The 23619-nt window shown below is 29.9% G+C and overlaps 1 protein-coding gene across 8 annotated transcripts; it reads left to right on the forward strand.

The window, feature by feature from the left end:
- The first annotated feature begins 2490 nt into the window (after nt 1–2490).
- Nucleotides 2491–23166, forward strand: LOC126906870 (uncharacterized). Of its 8 annotated transcripts, XR_007704371.1 has the most exons (6): nt 2491–4923; nt 6065–6094; nt 18071–18977; nt 19071–19223; nt 19309–19483; nt 22584–23166. XR_007704371.1 is itself a non-coding variant. In XM_050687780.1 (3 exons), exon 1 carries the CDS (start codon nt 2930–2932, stop codon nt 4913–4915), a length of 1986 nt encoding a protein of 661 aa, XP_050543737.1. In that variant the 5' UTR covers nt 2491–2929; the 3' UTR covers nt 4916–4923; nt 6065–6094; nt 22584–23166. The 8 variants fall into 8 exon arrangements, 4 of the variants coding, with proteins under 4 accessions (XP_050543737.1, XP_050543739.1, XP_050543738.1 ...); XR_007704370.1 differs by lacking the exon at nt 6065–6094; XR_007704372.1 differs by lacking the exon at nt 6065–6094 and having other exon boundaries at nt 19309–19479.
- The last annotated feature ends 453 nt before the right edge of the window (nt 23167–23619 follow it).

Genomic DNA, 23619 nt, shown 5'->3' on the forward strand with positions numbered 1-23619 from the left:
AAAAAAAAAAAAAAAAAAAAAACACATCATAGTAAAACCAATACCTTCTCATCTTCGCATCGAAGCTAAAACATTTTTAATTGTTATATCAATTAACAAAATTTTAATGTAATTATATTTAACATTATTTCTTCAAAATTATTGCATGTAGAAGATAATATGAGAAATAAAGTTATAAATTATATTTCTTTTACAGTTACTACATTAGTTACTGTCCCTAAAAAAATTTAAATACAACCAATCATTCACCATATTTATAAAACATCAGTTCATATTACAACAACCATACTACCATGACATATAATGTATAGTTAAAGAATAAATCAACTTGATACAAGTATCCTAAGAATATTTTTTTTATGGCAGAAATAATGTTTAATTATGAAATTATTCAATACTATAAAATATTCCTTAAAAATACGGATTAAATAAGCATTTTACTTTTTTTTCCATTTAGAAAAATTTGATTTTTTTTAATGAATGTAGTCAAATTTATAAATTTATAAGTATGATAAATTTAACATACTTATAAATTTAAATATAAATATAACAATTACTAAAATTTGTCAGAAAAAAACTAAATATTTTGAGGTACTAAGTAAATTGGTCATAATACATTTTAAGAGAAAATCATGTAGTCCAAAAGATTATGCGAATTTTTTGAAGTAAAGTTATACACTTTAACTACAAATGCATACTATTAAAATAAAGTAATTATGCATTCATCACACTAAATGAATATTTAATTTTTTAATAAAGTCATCGAAATATGATAAATTATTCAAATAAATTCTGCAATTAGTCAATAAAGTAAAAAGTAATACAGTCAGTCATACAGTAAAAATTGTATAGTTAATTAGATAAATCTATAATTTTGTCACTTAATACTTGTGTATTACATTGCATTTGCTCGACAGATAAAGAGCTGCAATAGTCTAATTTTTGGTGTGCCAGATGATAACTGAAATTTTTTAAGTACCTATATATTATTTTGTTTTTCTTAAACATTATATTTAGACACCTAATTATAAATCTCCTGAGCAAAATTTTGGATGAAAAACAATTATACAAATATGCTATGATTTTATTATAACTTATGACGATTGTATAATATATTTGATAAATGAAATGTGAATGTGGCTTTCGAAATTAAAATCATTGCCCTAAAGTGTACAAAGTAGGACAAATTTAATGTAAAATTACGTAATAAATGTGTACCGCGTGGAATTTTTATAGCAATTACTAATAATATTACAATAATAGTTTAAAATTGAATATAATACACTATATATTAAAAAATATCAACATAAAACAATTATACGTAACGTTTTATTCATGAATGAAAACGTTGAATAATTATTTTAGAGTAAATGATAAGTAATGTTTAATTCCAGAAATGTAATAATAAAAATTTAATTAAATCTTAAAATGTTTTTTTTTATGTTTAACGGCAAATCATTTTTACTAAGATAATTTCTCATTTTCTTTTATTTGTTATCATGACACAGATTACATCTATATGTTGTATATTTTGTTTTTCAAAATAAATATATTTATTCTTTAACTTTATATGTAAGTTTAAAAATGAAAATATTTTTCGTATAATAAATAAATAAATATGAATAATTATGAATTAGTAAATAAAATGATATTTAAATATAATTAAAATAATTACATTAAAAATGACAATTTGCTAATGAAGTTCGTAAATTAAATAATATTATATTATTTTCGTACACATTTACAATTATTTTGACTGTAATTTTTAAAATATGTTGCTAATTCATTAAAACATCATTCTTTTATTAATTATTTACAAATAATTCTTTAAATTTTTTTTTACAGCATACATTAACTTTCCTAATAGATGCTATATCGTGATTATTTTCAATACATAATTTATCTATACTGATCTTCAAATTTATTTAATTATTTCAAATAATATTAAAAAATTTTCTTTCTAAAAAATCAAACATTTGATAAAAAATCAGAGTATTGTTTATACAATAATTACACGTAAGAGTTTTAGTTATATTTATTTGAGAAGGTATGTGTAGCTTTTTATTATAGTGTCAGTGCAGTTTATTGAAGTAAACCAGAAACTGTGAAAAAATGCAATTTGGATACAAATAAACAGATGTTTTAGCTAGCACCTACGTAGAGTTTCATTACTATATGTTATTGTACCTTTTCATAGATTTTTCTGATGATTGTGTATGAGTGCAAGTATTTTTAGTGTAAGAATTTACAATATATGTAGGTATATAGAGTGGTTACCTGTACCTCTAGAAAAAAACGTCGGTCGTCTGCGCATGGTATATTCTTCTTTTACCTCAACATGCCTATGGGTAAAAGTAAACGACACACGGTATCAACAGCAGGTGAACCGGTACCTTGTTGTATACCCGAGGGGAGTATGCGCTATCTTAGTGGATACCAGAACACCGCCGCTGCAAAAGTCAATGGTGGGAGATATCGTGTAACCTGCACAACAGGTCACTTACAACCACACCGTCAGTCTGTGGGCCACCAGCGTACGTTGTTGTCAGTATCTAGTTCGGTTTCCGTAATTCGTTCGTTTTTTTAATAATCGAGATTGTTTGTTTTATAAATTTTAATTTATCGTAATGTTTGTTGTTGTTTGCGTAGTGCGCATCTGTGCGGGTTGATCGCTGTGATACAGTTATGTTCAAACGATGATTCGTTAACAATATAATTTCTAAACCGGTTTTTTTTTTCAAATCCCTTTCTTTAAAAATTTCTATCTTAGATAATGAATATCACAATCATTATCACAGAATCAGTAATGTAACCTGTTATACACGAGATAACGTACTATTTCTGATACTCGTGTGAACTTAATTATATATTTGACGTCTTGCAAATTAACATAATATATTTTCATCATTGATTACCTTAAGTTTTCAAAATGAGTATAATGATGCGGCCTAGATCGTCAGATTCGACGCCAATTTGTAGATGTAGAGTATTGTACCTGGGCTCAGCAGTACCACATATTACGAAAGATGGACTGCAGGGAATCCAGGAACCCTTAAAGGAACTTTATCCCGAGCAAGGGGCAATCGGTGCTCGAGGGATAGATTCATGGCTAAGTGTATGGAGTAATGGCCTTTTGTTAGAAAACGTTGATGAAAACCACAAGAAAATTACAAGGTTTTTTCCAATAGAGTCTTTGCACTATTGTGCAGCTGTTAGGTTTGTACTTGTACCTGAAAAGTCAAACAATTCAACTCAACCTAGGTTTTTGCCGTTGGACTCACCTTTTGCTCGATCACCGAACCCAAACCATCCACCTTTATTCGCTGCTATACTACGCCGAACATCTGGTATAAAAGTTCTTGAGTGCCACACATTTATTTGTAAACGTGAAATGGCAGCTAATGCCCTCGTAAGGTGTTGTTTCCATGCGTATGCTGACTCTTCTTACGCTAAACAGGCAATAGAAACCAATGGAGGCACTACTAACGGTAGTATATATGGCACGGTGCGCACAAATCAATCAATGGGAAATAACACGATCGAAAAAGTCGAAGGTTGGAGGCGCATGACCAATAATGCTGGCAGTACATTAACTTTAAATAGTGCCCACTCGAATGGCATAACGACTTTGGAAGCGACTACTAATTCTATTGATGACTTGTCTGAATGCAATGGAGATGAAAATCACAAAGTGTGGGTGGGTAGCACCAAAGACTTATCGAATGATAAAGATGATTTGTACAACGGTGGTAATACGATGCGAAGTTCTCGGTCCAACCGACCTCGTCAGATAGTGGGTGCCCCACCACCACCTCCTCCACCACCACCTGTAAGAGACGAAAAATCCTCAAAGAAAAACAAAGAAAGACCACGGCGAAAAAGAACACCGACGGGTAGTAGAGTCGGAAGTCGAGAAGACCTTTATTCCCCATCTATTAATGGAGAGGGACCAATGATGAGACCCACGAATGGTCGCTCTTCTGTGTCGTTGAATGGTACCATCGTTAGCAGAGGCCCATTTAAGGGATTTATGTCTCCTATACCGCCACCTCCTCCACCACCCAACCATATTTATTCAAATGGTGGTACTATGATGAGGCCTATAAACGGATTTCATCATCCTCACCCTGTAATGTTACATCATCCACCTCCACCACCACCACCTATAATGATGGTACCTACTACCCTTCCACATTCAAAGAAAATGCATAAGATGAAGCCAGGTATGATACCATTACCTAGACCTGGGATGATGCCATCTAACTTCATGCCTATGCCTATGTATATCCATACAGGAGGTAAGAAACCTAAGCATATGCAAGCCGTACCGATACCATTAGCTATGGAAGAACCCATTTATATGCCTTCCACCCGGCCCTTAAGTCCAGTTGCGTCTTACCAACCGGAACACTTTCCACACGAAGCATATCTGATGCAACAGTACGCCAATAACAATGGTCCTATGCCAACTAAGAATAAAAAAGATAAAAAGAATAAGAAAAAAAATTCAATAAACGGTGTTATACCTCCAATTGCTGTAAACGGTAATCGAGTCAACGGAAACCAAGTTAACGGTAATGGGTTGTCTCACGATGAAACAGACGACACCGAAGATTCTGTGTATAATACTGGTATTTATCGACGAAAAGGTCATTTGAATGAAAGAGCATTTTCGTATTCAATTCGCCAAGAGCATAGGTCCAGATCGTATGGGTCGTTAGCTAATTTGAAATTTGCTGCACCTCCAATGATACCTAATGGTGTCGACGGAGTTCCCAAAACGGATATAAAAAAGGAGAGAGAAATCATGCAGATGATGCAGGACTTAGAGCTGTCTGGAGATGAACTAGATAGGGTGGATCAGGTGGTTCATCAAAACAAAATACAACAGCGACCTATCAAAACCAAAAGATAATTGATCAGGTAAATGTCGCTCAATTTTTCTTTTTCTTTTTATTCAGTAATAGGTAGTAGAATTCACCGACAACGAATAATATATTGTTCTAATACCACCCACTAATCACAATACTTTTGACAGCAACAAAATCCATTGTTTTCTTCTTCATGGTTTATTCAACAAAAGCCACGAAGAGATCGTGTTATACATATTCAATTATACTTTTGTTTTTGTATAACGCCTTAGGATTAACACAATAATTATTATCGGTCTTGACGTTTTAGTTATTTTGACATATATTAACATGGTATATGTTAACAAATCATATAATTATATTTAATTGACACCAAAATAACATTACCAAATTTAAATATACCGTTATAAAATTGTAGTTTATTAATGTATTTTTATAGTAAGTTGACTCTAAAAATATGTAATAATAATTCAGTTAATACTACATTAATAAAAAGATGCTTTAATTAGAATACAAGTATTATAAATACAACCAGTTAACTTTTAAACGATTTGACATTTACTAAATTTCCCAAAAACCTGTTGTTATTAACTTGACCAACATAGTTCAACAATAATTTTCTAGTCAGTAACTATGTTAAACAATATTAGTTTTATTAAAAAAATATTTAAATTTTGCATTATTAATGAATAAATTAAAATTTAAAATAAGGTAACCTGAAAATTAATTTAACACTCAAATGTTGTGTCATCTGCATGTAAATATTGTCAACATGAAGATTTGTTTCGTGAAACATGCGGTTTTGCTGTTAATTAGTTTTATATGTAGGAAAAAATATTAGTTGTTTAAACAATAAAAATTAACTAACGGGAAAATTGTACCTTCTTATTTGTGATTAATTTTAGTAATTCTTAAAAATAGAGTAGACAAAAAATCTAAATACAAAAATTATGTAGATGAGTATAACATTTTTTTGTTAAGTATGTTTTAGACTATTGCTACATTAATTAATTTAGTTAAAAATGTTGAAACACATAATGGTTAAAATTATAGTTTTACTATAAAATTTCTTTCTTAATTTTATAAATATTGACTAAAATAGGATATTACTATATGAAAAATTAAATAAAACTGTTTTAATAACTTTTACGTGTTTCGTTACACTAAATATAATTTCTTTGTTTATTTGATAGACTCAACATTATCTATGGACAGGTTACAAGGTAATTGTTTCGAAATAGTTTATAATTAAATTTGTGCCACAACAATTCAAATGCATTTAAACTCTCTGAAAATACACAGGAACTAAAGTAAACATTATTGGAAAAATTGAGTAATTCTCCCACAGTAATAATTCTCACAGTCGACCATACGTGTCTTAAGTTTCCGAGGACTTGCCAAAGCCGTTATGTTTCATTAAAAAGACGTCATAAATGACGCTACAATACTGAGCAGACTTGTGGTCTTTTTCTAACAAATACCTCCCAATTTTACTAGGGAACCGCATCATCTGTGGCACTTTCGCTGTGGGGGTCTTTTCATAGCTCATAGTAATAAAGCATTTCACAAAATATGGCTCATCATGTTTTTTTTTCTATTTCGCCATCACATTAGTCTGCACACTATTAGTTGATACCTATGTGAGTAAATGAGTAACAGCTAAAAAAACAGAGTAATAAATTTGATGGTAGAGACTATCAGCGGTTTCATGGAAGTAGTGCGACTACGGAATGCGGCATTCTGAACGGCATATAGGCGTGCCAGCAATTGATAGGCGGACACCGCAATACGTGTATTATATTAAAATATTCTAAACGGGAATTTTAAAAATCTTGGTTATATTCCAACACATATTATTTTTTGTGCACAACCGTATAAATAATACTGTTAATTTCTATCTAAACCATACAGAATCAATATTAACCATAGGATAGAACAAGTCTCTAGCATAAGTAGAGTAATTTGGTAGTTCTTAAAAAGAATGCATACGACACTAATTCTTACTAAATAAGTTTAGAAGTTTTAACATTTAAACGTTTGAGTACTGTTAAAAACTTTTGTTTATTTACAATATACAATTTTCGTATGTTGTTTATTGATAATCGAATTAGTTCATTATTTTATTTATCTACTATTGTACCGTGTAATAATTAACCTTCTATATAATAATTACCTTCCATCGATCTATCTATTTATTAATTTTCGATCGTTTGGAAGTAATAATTGCGGTAAATCTAATTATATTTATTGATCAATGGATGGATACGTTCGACGGTGTTCGGTTTATTACAACCACACATCAGATAAATGATGACCATTTGAAGATAACCGCGATTGACCCCGAAAACCGTCACACTGGTAACCTGCTAGCTTGTCGCTGCCCCCCGGGGAACCAAAATCCCGGTACTTTCAACGCTATGGCCTGTTGTGCCACTTATACTCCCACCTACTTTTATATATGCATAAGTTTGCTCCTGTGTTATCTGTATCTCAGTTGCATACAAAAAATCTTATCATAATCATCAGCTTTAGCTACAGACAGATTAATAACGATTACATTTGTTACAATTGTGTCAGTGGACATTGTGGTTTCAGTTATGTTTGGATGGTTCTTTAATAGCTGCTTGGATTATGGCTGAGATAAAAACGCCCGAGAAAGCGATTCAACAATAGAAATCGAATCTCAATGTTTTTTTTCTCAAAAATAGTTAAAGTTCTAGAGAAGTTATAAAAAAAACGACCGGTAATACAATTTAATGAAATGAGTGCGGTTTTTGTTTTGTAACCACTATCATGAATGAAAAAGATTTTAAATTGTTTCAACGTGATGACATAAATTTATTGAATGTTTACTAGATAAAATCTTACCACTTGAAGTTACTGACCAAAGACTTTCTTTTTCAAAAGCATGTCGCAGTCTATATCCTTATAAATAAATGAAAGATATTCGCATTGTAAAAACAATTCGAAACATTATTTGTAGTGTTATTCTTGTGATATCAGAACAGGTTTAAAACCAATGATCAGCTTTGGAATACCGATGTCACTGTATCTTAGTCTAATGCTGGAAATAGTCAATAAAAAAAAAATTTGTTTACTGTATGTTTAGTAACGGTTCATCGCTATTATTACAATATTATTTTTATATAAGCACAATGCCGACAGTGATTTTTTAAGAGCGTATCTGCTTTGTCATGCAGTACACGCAATCCCATAAAAGGTAATTACTCAGCCGTTTAAATGCCGTTTGAAATTTTTTTCGGCTTTATGGTACTATAATAACATTATTTGGTACTAAATATTTACTCTCTTCTAATATTCTATCAGTAGCTTATAAAGTTCAAAGCTAAATACTTTTGTAGGTATGTCATGCAGTCTACTGCAGTAAAGCGTAAAAAATATTGTGTAATACTGTTCTTAACGCTTCATTTCTTTGTACGAATTTAATATCCAAGTAGAATGCCAAACAGGCTCCGTGAAACGGTAATGTATAACAAACTATACCAAAACGATTGTGTAATCTATCAAATGCATTCTGATTTTTTTCATAATAGACAGTTGGTTTCGAGTGACGATTTAGAAAACCTGATATCGATTCAAACACCTCAAGTAGACTTTAATAAATTGGTTTATGTTTCATTAATTTTATCTTATAAGATCTATTATTTATTGTTTTATCCCGCCGATACATTATTGCACGAAATGTTTCATTCAGTAGATGTACGTTTGAATAAGATTAAAAAATGATTTAAATACTTCTTAAAGCGTTCAATTGGCTATTGTTTGTTAACGAACCCTACCAGAATTGTACGCGTGAAATATGCTACAGACAAGGTATCCGTTGGATTATTCGTATGTGTGGAAGGAGCACCTGTACATACACTCGGATGCATTACACGTGAGTCTTCCCCGCGCGTAACACCTACTCCTGTATTTGCGACGCTGCCCGCACGAACCCGGTCACGCTTGGCCGTCACTAGGAAATTCGTAGATGTACTGCTATTGCTCCTCTTTGCATACTAAGCATTACACATTATGCCGTCACCGTTGCTGTGTGCAACATCAGTACTACTTAGGCGCTCTATTTGGATGTGTGTTACTTGTGGGTAAATCAATATGCATCAACACGATTGACGAAATCTTCCGACATCGTGACTGTTCCTTAACATTTATTGTTATAATCATTGTAATACGCCTTTCGCTATCGCTGTTCTCCGCGACTTTCCACTAAATTCGTGCACGCTAAGCCATTCTATTGCTATCGCCTGCTCTTTCAGATCACTACTTTAGTTTCTGTAAGTCGAGTACTATTGTAATGACAAATGAAATGTCATTGACAAATCAAGATTGTGAAACGATTTAGTATGTATGACGTGTTGATTGATCAAGTTTTTTTTCTGTAAAAATGTCATTTACTATTTTTTTTTTTATTAAATATGTACTAATTATTAGACACTTAAAAAAAACATTGTTGAAAAAGACACATTAAAAACCGTTTAATAAATACAATGTGTTTAAGGCTAGACGTTTCTTTTCCGTCGTTAGTTGTTGTATAATTAGCACAATAAAAACAGTAATGCTCAAAAATACATTAAATAATTTTATATATCCATTAGAACTTTGTAAACGCTTAGAAATGATTTGTGAAATTAACCTTTACAATCTTACACGGTACTCATAGTTTAACACTTTACACATGACGTGAAAAATCTTAGGATAATAAAATAAAGGATATTTCAATCATATTTGTGGATATTCAAACAGTAATTATTCGGAGAATGCAAACATTTGATTGAAATGTTTGCAAAAATCATTTATGTAAATTCATTTAATTTATTAATTAAAATTAAGTTGTTATTATAATAATAATTGGAGATGATTTAACTCTCCAAATCAATTGACCCACTTGAGTTTATTATTATTTTAATTTTTAAAATAAAATACTTTAGGGAGTCGATCCGGCCTAGTGGGTAGAAACGTATTTTTTGGCGCACGGGGTCCCGAATTCGATTTTCAGCCAACGAGATTTTTCTTGTGATTTTTCTCATTGGTGGTCTGTAGTGCAAGTCGGCCATAATACTCGCCCGTCCATTATTGGCCTAGTCAATAACCGTCTTTAACTACCTAACATGTGAATGAGGGTCACCACAATCTGTACCATGTTAAGTTCAAAAATTAGAAGGATATAAAAATTGCTATGTAGTAAAATACTATAAAATATGTCTGGTAAATACAAATGGAGAAAATATTATTTTAAATCGTCAATGTTATGAATTTACATAGAATTTCAACCTTATAAAAGAATATAAACTTAACATAAGGCATATGACCATTTTTCATAATCCTTCCTTTTATGCAACATTTTCAGTTAATTGATCAAGGTCATAAAAATTTTAGCAAGACTTTTTCTGGTTTATTTTTTATTTTCTAAATCATGCGACTGCGCGTGTAGTTCTCACAATACAAATTCAAAAAATACGCTTCTCATTCAATTATTATACGTTTAAGTTGACCTTGATGAATGTTACCCATTGTCTGATTACTCGACATCTTATGTTCTAGTAAACAAAAAGGAAGTATAAGAAGTATTTTATTTGTTAATCCGTACATACACACTGAATACATATTATTGAATTACCTGGCTACGTTTTTTTCAACGACGCTCAAAGATTAATTATACTTACCTTAATTTTCTATATTTACACGGTTTGCTTTGAATTCTTGGTAGTATTTTCAAGTCATGAACTAGTTTTTTAATGTGTAGTTCATTTTGTTGAGTTGAGTCGAGTTTTTACCAATCGACACATTAGTTGGTTATATTGGAGAGCCATAATGTTTTACACGATGTATATCTTTATTGATCTAAATACGTCTCTTATGTACAAACGACAATCATATACCACATCTTAGCCCAGTCAGTCGAGGAACTGGCTGGAGGAAGTCGGATAACAGTTCCGGCGATTGTGTTTTGCGATGGGCTCATTGTTTGTAATAGTGTGTCGTCTCTCATGTGCGCGTCACACAATACAATGATGATATTGTTATTAAATAAACAAAATTTAATGGAAGATGGAATATTATATTACTGAACACGTATTAATCGCCATACAAAATGAAGAACACAAAGAATGGCCAAAAAAACAGAAAATTATAAACAAGCCATATACTTGTAAATAATATTTTTGAAAAAAACAGTATTGATTATAAGTTAACTTGATTATGTTTATAAGTAAACAAAATATTCTATTCGAGAAAATATTCTAAATCATAGTAACATTATTATTGCGTATATTTCAAATAAAAAATGTACAGATATCTTGAAATTATTAATAACAACACGGCACAAAATAAGAAACATGCCTATAATTTATTAAAGTAATATCAAACTATATTTTTTTTCTCGCATGTTAACGAAAATACAGTAATGTATTAATAATCTATTCCCTCTCGATGAGTCGATTGTAGACTACCTAAGGCAACTGAATATTATTCGTATAAGCTTTCGTAGTCTTTATTCAAGAATGTCTCATCTTTTTGAATAAAAAGGAAGTAAGAAATGTGGTAAAAACAACATACAATCAAAAATATTAATTAATGTTATGTCATATTAATAATTAAATGATTAAAACATAGATTACATAATTAAAATCTATGTTTTTTATTTGATGAAAATATANCTATAATTTATTAAAGTAATATCAAACTATATTTTTTTTCTCGCATATTAACGAAAATACAGTAATGTATTAATAATCTATTCCCTCTCGATGAGTCGATTGTAGACTACCTAAGGCAACTGAATATTATTCGTATAAGCTTTCGTAGTCTTTATTCAAGAATGTCTCATCTTTTNGAATGCATACTTATGTAAAAAAAATAATAATGGTTGACTTTTTATTCGCACTTTACGTTTCCACCCAAACGAATGTAAGAGCACGATTTTTTTACTTGGAAAGCACGACTTTTTATAGTTCCACTCTTGTTNTATTCAAGAATGTCTCATCTTTTTGAATAAAAAGGAAGTAAGAAATGTGGTAAAAACAACATACAATCAAAAATATTAATAAATGTTATGTCATATTAATAATTAAATGATTAAAACATAGATTACATAATTAAAATCTATGTTTTTTATTTGATGAAAATATATTCTGATAATATTTCGGTAGCAAGTACTCCTAACTAATGAAACTCGTCGTAACTGCAGCAACTCTTGATAGAAGAAACTCATTGTTTATGATATACACTGTTATTTTTATAATATAGACTGGTTATTTATTATAAAATATAATATGAAGAAGAAAACAAAAGAAAAACCATTGCCACCACCCGAGTGTCGGTCTAGGGATTATCAGTAGACCGTGAACGTGTTGTGTCGAACATTCCGATAAAAAAAAATATCGTGTTCTATACTTAACCGACACATGCATACGTGTCTTAATACCGAAAAAAATTGCCCAAAATCAAAAATCTTAAAAAAAGCTATAGTCATCTTCTTCGCCATTAACTTTTAGACCTAATTGTAATTTACCATAATAAATTCCCTTAGGATTATGATACAATACAGTTTTTTTATTATTATTTTTATAAACAAAGCGCATAGTACACCGGTTCTATGCTACCAAAAAATCGAAATTAGGTAAATGAGATTCGTACCGAGCACGAAATTCGTATCGATTCTAAATTCTTTAGCATAAAATAACTGATAAGTGGACTGAACATTGGAGAATAACAATTATGATAACTGATCAAATCGTTACATAACTTCTAAGAAAATTTGCGAACATTCTAAGTATAAGTTTCTCATCAAAAATATAAACAAATGTCACGTTTTGAGCTATTTAAATTGAGATAGAAATGTTTTCGCTCAGACACCCTAAACGTGCTCGCCCACAACGTGATTTGTACAATATAACTGAATGTTGGAATTTTGCACGGAATATAATAATTGTTCAGTGGTTTTCTAGTTAGGTCAATCAATCGTTTCGATTGTATTTGATACCTTTCATAGATACCGTGTCAGCACAGACACAAACGGTATCCGTTTATTCGGTGATGGGTTAGGTGGAGATTCGAACGATCGCTTGCTACTTCATTGGACTGTTAATGATAATTGCTGACCGAAGAGTCCAGTGCTCCTTCCGCGGTCAATTGCCCGACTCATTGCCAGATTCTCTTCCCCTCCTCGTTTTCTATACGCAAATAACCATACCAGTGTGTACTTTTGGTATTCAGCACAAGCAAATCATTGCAGTATTCAGAGAACCTGAGGAATTCCGGCGGCATATATCAATTCATTGATATTTTACTGCAAATGTCCCGTAGTATTTGTTGATAAAGTTTTGTGTCAAAGAATCTAAGTGTTACCTTTAAAAAACCCGTGTTGAATAAATCAAAATGATCGTCTATAAATAGTCGTATGTCACCATTTACTAATTAACTGTTTTACTACAGTAAGCAAATGGTTTCTTATGATCATCAATTAATATTTTTTCTTCGTCCGTTTTCGGTTTGTCAATTTTAATCAATTTCCCTACTTTCACTTATTTTTTTACAATTTATATGATAAATGCATAGTTGATTGGTTTATAATCGACACAACGTCTGACTTAATATTTGTCAAGTCACTATTGAAAATTAGTTAACTCTATAAACTAAATTCATCATCCATGAAAAAATAGACGGCATCATAAAAAACTTAAATTTTATGAGATTGTGGCTGAACTGATTTCAGATTTTAGATATTTTTACAATTTTCCGTAGGTATTTATTAAAAAAATACCAATCATTACAATTTTTATGACTGCTCCAATTATGATTTTTTCTGTAAAAATATGAATTAAAACAAAGAAAAAACATTGACGATACTAAGTTGATTACTATGTATACAATATATTTTTCTGGTAATATTTTTTACATTTTTCCATAATATTTAATTTTAAATGTCACGAATAACATAGTTGCATAATACAGTTGTTATTTTTACTTTCAATTTTGTTGTTAGCAAAATTACCAATGTCTTAAATTGATTCGATTTTGTGTAGTGATTGTTTTTAGTGCTTAGAGAATTGTCAAGGTGTTGTAAAAATAAACGGATTCAATTTATCCTTGACTACAATGCATACTTATGTAAAAAAAATAATAATGGTTGACTTTTTATTCACACTTTACGTTTCCACCCAAACGAATGTAAGAGCACGATTTTTTTACTTGGAAAGCACGACTTTTTATAGTTCCACTCTTGTTTTAAAAGAGTAAAATATTTTTAAAGAACTTACAACATTGTAACAACTTGTAACATTAAATAATTTTCTTTTTCGAGTGAAAATCAATAATTTATTATTAAAATTATTTTCAAAATCAGATATGCATAAATAAATATATTGTTTGTTTATACGGAAAAAAAATACAATCGAGTCGAATGAATATTTTTACCTTATTTGATTTGTACAAAATGAAATTTACGACTAAATGCTACGTACACGATTAGTTGTTGCAGTTTTTCCGAAGGTAACAATTTCGAAGTTCTCCTAAAATGTCATGTTATGCATTTTCCACCTTTAAGTCGCCGCCGGTGAAATCGTCGAAAAAATCAAACTGCAGTTTCTCCTCTTTATTCGATAAGAATATCGAATCCGTTTGTTTCCATCTAAGGTAAANCCAAAATCAAAAATCTTAAAAAAAGCTATAGTCATCTTCTTCGCCATTAACTTTTAGACCTAACTGTAATTTACCATAATAAATTCCCTTAGGATTATGATACAATACAGTTTTTTTATTATTATTTTTATAAACAAAGCGCATAGTACACCGGTTCTATGCTACCAAAAAATCGAAATTAGGTAAATGAGATTCGTACCGAGCACGAAATTCGTATCGATTCTAAATTCTTTAGCATAAAATAACTGATAAGTGGACTGAACATTGGAGAATAACAATTATGATAACTGATCAAATCGTTACATAACTTCTAAGAAAATTTGCGAACATTCTAAGTATAAGTTTCTCATCAAAAATATAAACAAATGTCACGTTTTGAGCTATTTAAATTGAGATAGAAATGTTTTCGCTCAGACACCCTAAACGTGCTCGCCCACAACGTGATTTGTACAATATAACTGAATGTTGGAATTTTGCACGGAATATAATAATTGTTCAGTGGTTTTCTAGTTAGGTCAATCAATCGTTTCGNATTCCTCCGTGTAGTCCAAGTTGCAATTATTAATTGTTTAACGCCACAAATGGATTATTTCTTTTACTTAAAAAAAATTTCTATTAATAATTTTTATTCAAAAGACTAAACAATTTTTCAAAAGCAATTTATATTTTTGCACGCGTAGGAGCTCTATTTTATTTTATACTTATAGAGAGAACTTGTTAAAGAATCCGAAGGGCGACCAGAGACTCCCACGGCGTGTCTGGCAAAATTACAATACATAAATGTCCAGTGTTGGACAACAACAAGAGTAATAATTATTATAAACGTAGTGTCGTGTGTCAGTAAATTTATTTTATTGCAACGTAAATGCTTCACGATTTTTGGTATTTAATTTATTATAATTTTCTCTTAAATATAAAACGGCATTCCTAAGTGACCGTTATGATATTTTATATTTTACAACCCTTCATAAATCTAATTTAGATTCAAGAAAAATAATAGTATAAGATTAAAATTAGTGATGGGCAAATCAGTAAGTATGGAAAAACCTGATATTTTTATTTGGTATACAGAAAAGCCGTATATTTTTTGAGTTAATATTATTCAGTATTCTGAACAAAATATCTGCTATTAATTTTTTTTGATGTATTAAATTATTATGATTATTAACTAGATTAAAATATCGACTAGATTTTGAATAAGTTGTTATTAATCGCAATATAAAAACTATATAGGTGGTAACTGTATAAAAAGTATAGGCATTTAAAAAAAATAATTATAATTTAATTTAAACTTAATTATTTTTTGAACTATACGTTCAAATTTTATTTGTTCCTAGTCATTCAGTGATGGTGGAAATATATACCATTGATAATACAGCCAGACATTTTCAATTTTTAGGATTGGTAGACATGGGAATACCTGTTCGCCAACAGCAACCCCAAGTGAGAGAGACTTATCAACGGCGTAAAGTTACCATTCAGGAACCTTTATGGTACCAAGGGTACCATCCCGTTAGATTTTTATCATTGCAATTTCAAATAAATCTTAACTAAAGAGATTAGCAATCGTTTTCGAACGCTTATGGTGTAAAATTTAACATGAGTATTATTTAGCNTATTTTTCTGGTAATATTTTTTACATTTTTCCATAATATTTAATTTTAAATGTCACGAATAACATAGTTGCATAATACAGTTGTTATTTTTACTTTCAATTTTGTTGTTAGCAAAATTACCAATGTCTTAAATTGATTCGATTTTGTGTAGTGATTGTTTTTAGTGCTTAGAGAATTGTCAAGGTGTTGTAAAAATAAACGGATTCAATTTATCCTTGACTAGAATGCATACTTATGTAAAAAAAATAATAATGGTTGACTTTTTATTCGCACTTTACGTTTCCACCCAAACGAATGTAAGAGCACGATTTTTTTACTTGGAAAGCACGACTTTTTATAGTTCCACTCTTGTTTTAAAAGAGTAAAATATTTTTAAAGAACTTACAACATTGTAACAACTTGTAACATTAAATAATTTTCTTTTTCGAGTGAAAATAAATAATTTATTATTAAAATTATTTTCAAAATCAGATATGCATAAATAAATATATTGTTTGTTTATACGGAAAAAAAATACAATCGAGTCGAATGAATATTTTTACCTTATTTGATTTGTACAAAATGAAATTTACGACTAAATGCTACGTACACGATTAGTTGTTGCAGTTTTTCCGAAGGTAACAATTTCGAAGTTCTCCTAAAATGTCATGTTATGCATTTTCCACCTTTAAGTCGCCGCCGGTGAAATCGTCGAAAAAATCAAACTGCAGTTTCTCCTCTTTATTCGATAAGAATATCGAATCCGTTTGTTTCCATCTAAGGTAAATACGTGTCATGTGCATTGTGCATTTGAGATGATTAACGGACAAGTCAGTGTGCAAGTCTAAAGAACTTTTGCATTCTCAGCCATTGCTGCTTTCTATGTGCTGCATTCAAGTACCTTATCCGTTTGATATTACCATCGTTATTAGTATTTTCCATCTACGTCAGCCATCTATCTCCTGATTTATAATGCTTGTCGTGGTTAATATCCTAAACTGGCGCACCACAGATTTCTAATTAATTTATGTTAGAAAACCCTGAACTTAACTCGGAGAAATCTCTCGTGGAAATGACATTCCTCCGTGTAGTCCAAGTTGCAATTATTAATTGTTTAACGCCACAAATGGATTATTTCTTTTACTTAAAAAAAATTTCTATTAATAATTTTTATTCAAAAGACTAAACAATTTTTCAAAAGCAATTTATATTTTTGCACGCGTAGGAGCTCTATTTTATTTTATACTTATAGAGAGAACTTGTTAAAGAATCCGAAGGGCGACCAGAGACTCCCACGGCGTGTCTGGCAAAATTACAATACATAAATGTCCAGTGTTGGACAACAACAAGAGTAATAATTATTATAAACGTAGTGTCGTGTGTCAGTAAATTTATTTTATTGCAACGTAAATGCTTCACGATTTTTGGTATTTAATTTATTATAATTTTCTCTTAAATATAAAACGGCATTCCTAAGTGACCGTTATGATATTTTATATTTTACAACCCTTCATAAATCTAATTTAGATTCAAGAAAAATAATAGTATAAGATTAAAATTAGTGATGGGCAAATCAGTAAGTATGGAAAAACCTGATATTTTTATTTGGTATACAGAAAAGCCGTATATTTTTTGAGTTAATATTATTCAGTATTCTGAACAAAATATCTGCTATTAATTTTTTTTGATGTATTAAATTATTATGATTATTAACTAGATTAAAATATCGACTAGATTTTGAATAAGTTGTTATTAATCGCAATATAAAAACTATATAGGTGGTAACTGTATAAAAAGTATAGGCATTTAAAAAAAATAATTATAATTTAATTTAAATTTAATTATTTTTTGAACTATACGTTCAAATTTTATTTGTTCCTAGTCATTCAGTGATGGTGGAAATATATACCATTGATAATACAGCCAGACATTTTCAATTTTTAGGATTGGTAGACATGGGAATACCTGTTCGCCAACAGCAACCCCAAGTGAGAGAGACTTATCAACGGCGTAAAGTTACCATTCAGGAACCTTTATGGTACCAAGGGTACCATCCCGTTAGATTTTTATCATTGCAATTTCAAATAAATCTTAACTAAAGAGATTAGCAATCGTTTTCGAACGCTTATGGTGTAAAATTTAACATGAGTATTATTTAGCATTCTTCAATCGGTCAAGTATTAAACCGTCGCTCAATAAATATTTGGTTCACAAACAAATCTCTATGTTTACCGTTAAACTCGGTATGAAGAATTTTATCATGTTGATTGAAACTCTAATACATATTTATTACAATCATCACATATCGAAAATGTTCATCAAAATAATCGGCTATGAAATTCCAAGACGATTTTACTTTCATGGCCCAATTTTCAATCACGACATAGAGAAATGGTAACAAAAATATAATTATCGTCAACAATTTGAAGATGCGTCTATCACGACATGTACTTGCTATTATTTTATTGAGACTCGTTACATGTTTAAATATTTTTTGAAACCTTTAATTTTTTTGATTATAATTTGTCTTATATTTCATTTTGTTACTCAATGGGGGAAATGAAAATTAAGAAAGGTTGATAAGGGAATAATAGGTAGATCGCCGCCTCTGATAAGCCACCTATAAAAAAATGTCTTGAAATATATATTTTGTATAGAGGTTACCCAATTAAATTTTAAATCGTGATAAAATACTAATGTATCATAGTAAAATACATCTTTCGATGTGATGTGAACTGTTCAAATTCAAAATGTACAGATTAACCCACACACGCCCACTGCAATAATTGAAAACCGATACAGCTGACAACATTGAGATTTGTGCTTTTATAACAATTGACGTTTTCGCTTTGTAAGTAATTAATTAAAAGACGAATTAATGTTTATGGGAAACATATTACTATTTTAACATTGTTGTTAATGAATTTGCCATTGTGATTATTAGTCGATGTTAGCAACAACATTTTCGTGAACGAGCAGGTTGTTCTCACAATTGTATTCAAGTTTTTAAATAACAATTAGACATAACAGTTGAACATCCCAAAATGTAACGACATTAAAAATAAAACTACCATGTGTGGGGCATTTTAATCTCAAAGTAAAAAAATAATAATTATGACAATAATAAGTTTTTGTTTACATGCGAAAAATAGTGAAATAATAAAAATTGAAATTTTACATAGGAGGTCGTCATGGACGTCTATCATTATCGATCTTCATGTACGTTGCACGGATTGTGCCGGCATATTGTGAAGCATGCTTAATAATCGCTACTTATTATACTGATAAAAAGTGGGGAACAGTAGGAAATTTCACGCAAGAGAATAAAGAATAAGAGAATGTCGGACAAAACGGTCGGTTGGTATATAATATTATTATTTAGGTTATCGTTGAGTTCGATTCCGACGTCGTCCTATCCTTTGTAAAATCCGGAACTGTTCAAATGACCGGCAGCAATACACGTCGCCCCTTTCCAATACCTGTTGTGCTTGTAACGGTTAGCTTAACCCAACCAGCCTAATAACATTGCAGTCACTTGTGTGGAACGCAAAAAAAAAATTTCTTTAATTACATTGTCATAATTAATAGAAATTATATTTAATAAATCTCAATGTTAAGTAAAGACAGAAGGCTTCTGTATTTAAAATTTATATAATAATTTATTTGTTAGTACTTCATACCTGTGTTTTTCTAGTTGGGTCCAATTATAAATAACCTGAGTTGGTATATTAAATTACATACTGTGTTACCTTGTATAATGTTCCTTTAAATAAAATGATCTTGTCCAGCCAAACTTAACTAGTGTCTGCAGGATACTTTATTTCTGTTATTCTTAATCTAAAGGTGTGTTATATATATACACGAAAAACTATAATTCAAAAATTGTCTCAAAATACAAAATATATAAATCGCGTTTCCAATTTTTTTATTTTTATTGTACAAATATTAGGTTGTAACCAACTCATTCTTATCAAAAACTAAAATTTTTTTTCATTGCTATGCTAAACAATCTAGTCTATGATTACAGATGCAGTTTGAACAAAATGTTTGTGGATCTAACTTAATTTTTCCCCTGTTAAAAAAATATTTCTACATACATTTACGTATAATTTTCATAATATTTTTTGGGAGGGAGATTTTTATGGTCCCTCTAGACCCCCAAATTGTGCCAATGATAGTAATAAAGTAAAATACATGGTGTTGATTTAAGTTAACACAATTGTTTTTGATACAAAAATAGTTCAAGATAATGTGAAATTGCTTATCATTATCTAAAACGGAGATCGATGTATAATTATAACGGGACTTTCTTGTATGATTAATCTATGAACATTGTGGTTAGAAATCGACTTACAAACCATCTATTTTATTTAACGATAATGTGGTTAGTTAAAACGTATGATAAAACATGAGTAATTGCAATAACTTCTACTGCTCTAATTTTTTAAATCAACCAGCATTAATTTTTTCAAATTAAATACTATTATGACACTTAATAGCAACGTGCAGTTATTTTTAAGCTGCCATTAATTTAATTTATTTAATTATAATTAATTTACATGTATTTAATTGTATAGCTACCTCAGCAGTAAGTTAACCGTTCATAATTCTGTATACATTTAGGTTTAGAGTTATCGTAGGATCTTTGTAGTGGTTACAAGTATATTTACTCTAGTCATATGTACCTCCAGGCTTCTCTGGAATGTGTCTAGCACACCCATAATTAGAGTACATTCGCATACCTCGAGAAGTACATAAATCCAATTTAAAAACGTATAAATCACCGTGATAATTGGTACGACGACGACTTTATAAACAATATGCTTACACACCCGTCACTTGAACCAACACAATGTTTACATTTCCAGGCAGCCTTGAAATATTGAGATTTGCACAACTTTCCCACGTTTTGTGACTCGTGCAATTGTCAGTTCTTTGACTTGCGAACCTAAATCTATACTGCCTTTTCATAAAACGCACTCCAAGTTGCATTGATACCACAGCTTAAAATTAGCTCAGTGTTTATAAATAAGTAGAATGATTATTCTCGAGTTGAAAAAAATGTTTCGTCATTCCCTTTCATCTAATATTCAAGCCCCGTTGTATTTTTAATCTTATACTCGTGTCTCGAACATTTGCATGTTGTTCAACTGACAAGTTTTATTATGACTAATGCAGCAGACTATTTTAAATATGAATAAAAACGTAAACTTGACATAAAAAGTAAAAATCGATTTACACGCATAAAAATGTATGTGTATAGGCCGGCTTATAAAAATATCACAACAGTTTTTACAGATAAGAAGTCACTACTCAAAAATAAGCCACTCTTCACAGACTCTCGGTCTATTGATGCAAGTTTATGGTAGTGATTTGAACGTGCACATATTCTTTAGAAAATCATATCGTCGAAATCTTGTCTTGTAATCTGTTTTTTAAACCAACACCATTGACAATTTAAGGCAGTTCGTTTATTGTAAGTTTTTGAAAAAGTCGAACCCACATATCAAGGTGCATTTTATATAGACCTCATACAATACATAAAGCACGTCGTATTACTATTATGTTTTATGTACCATTATGAATAATAACCTCACTTTCTTCATCCTTCACCCTGGAAACCGACATCACAATCGTGTTGCGCAACCATATCACATCTACAGTAATTATTCATCGCCGTTTGTAAATTATCATAATATTCCTAGGAAAATAATACGTTGAAAATTATGTAACACCTCACGATATGTTGGTACATTTAATATTTTTTATTTCATGTTCATCCACGCATACTTTGGTAATGCGCTTCCTACCAATTTTAACGAGACATTTACTTTTGTCAGTATAGCTTTCCGAGTCTTCTAACCGTTAAATTACATAATGTTCTTTAGAATAATATGTCAAAGATTCGTTTGGATTATATAATTTCAGATAAATTTGTACGCATTTATTAGAATTATATTTGATCCCTAATTTATGATCATTTTTAACGAGAGATTAATTTGTTAAAGATTTTGAGTAAATCCAAAAGTATATACATATTTTACTGATGTAATTACAAATACCTACCTAATGTCTTCACAAATATATTTCTAGGATTTATTATTCGATATTATTCTCTAAGTATAATAAAAAAAAACTGAATAAGTTATACGAGTTAAAATTTTAATAATTTTGTCCGGAACATAAATCGTCGAATATTAAAGTAGTTTTTGGTAACGGCTGCAGAGTCAACAACCTATGTAAGTACTGTGTAATATACTTAATGAAGAACGAATAGAGCGGTTCAATTTGTAAAAACAGCTATCTTAGGAGTATTATGTTAATTTGGTCTTAATTATTTGGGAATATTCACACGTTAACATAATTATCTGAAATTGGTATTTACAAGTATATCTTGAAAATAAAATGTCTATCGGGCGCATGAACAGAGAAATTAATCATTAATTTTTTGTTTCAGGTATACGAAGAGTATTAGCCAAAAATGGAATACCTTTTTCACCATCACACTTACAAAATATACCAAACATGGCCAACACAACAAATCATTTTTGTCGAGTATCATTAATTATCACTATTTTATGTGTATTAATAATAGTTTATGTTATTTTATTTTTAAATAGACCATTTTTTATATGATCACTTGTTTTAAAGTCTATTTTAAAGGACAGACAGACTATTTTAAATACTATCCAAACTTTATGCGCGAGACCTACAAAATGAATGGTCTCAAGGACAAATAAACGGTAACAAAACAAATGACTACTGTGAGAAAACTACGCCTATCTGTTCATGCTTAATAATTTTTAGTTGTATCTAACAAATACTTAAGTTGTTTATTGTTATTGATTAGACTTAATGTTATATTTTAAATATTCAAACGTTTATTTAGTCTGTACAGATGCTATATTATTATTATTACTAAATTTTTTTTTACTTTTACTTTTACTTAAAACGCTAAACTCTATATTCTTGAAACTACTCGCTTAGCAATTTGATACCAGTTTTGTTTTTTGTAAATATATTTATGTATTACAACTTTATTTAATCGTGTATGATTTTGCTCAATAATAATATATGTTTTTATTTAATTTTATGTAACAGTTATAGTGGTCGTAATATGTTAAATTTGCGATCAATAGTTAAAAACTAATATTACATAAAAAACAATAATGTCGTAGTTACAATAAATTTATTTTATGATTGTAACTTGTACCTCGCGAAATATACAAAAAAATACAAGTTTTCAATTAGTTTATTGTGCAAGACAATCTTAAAAACTTTTTTATTTGATTTAAATATTTTTTCGGACTTCATTCCTCCGAAAAGCCTTGATGTATACTTCGCGAGGTATAACAACATTTCATCAAAGAAAGCTGTAAATAAATAGCCTATACTAATAATAGTAAATACTATTACTGTTATTATGAAATCGACGACTGATATAATGAGTAGAAATAGTGTGCCATTTAAATACTTATGAATAATGGTATTAT

This window comes from Daktulosphaira vitifoliae, unplaced genomic scaffold, assembly GCF_025091365.1.
Source record: "Daktulosphaira vitifoliae isolate Bord-2020 unplaced genomic scaffold, ASM2509136v1 Scaffold_5, whole genome shotgun sequence".
Classification (NCBI taxonomy): domain Eukaryota; kingdom Metazoa; phylum Arthropoda; class Insecta; order Hemiptera; family Phylloxeridae; genus Daktulosphaira; species Daktulosphaira vitifoliae.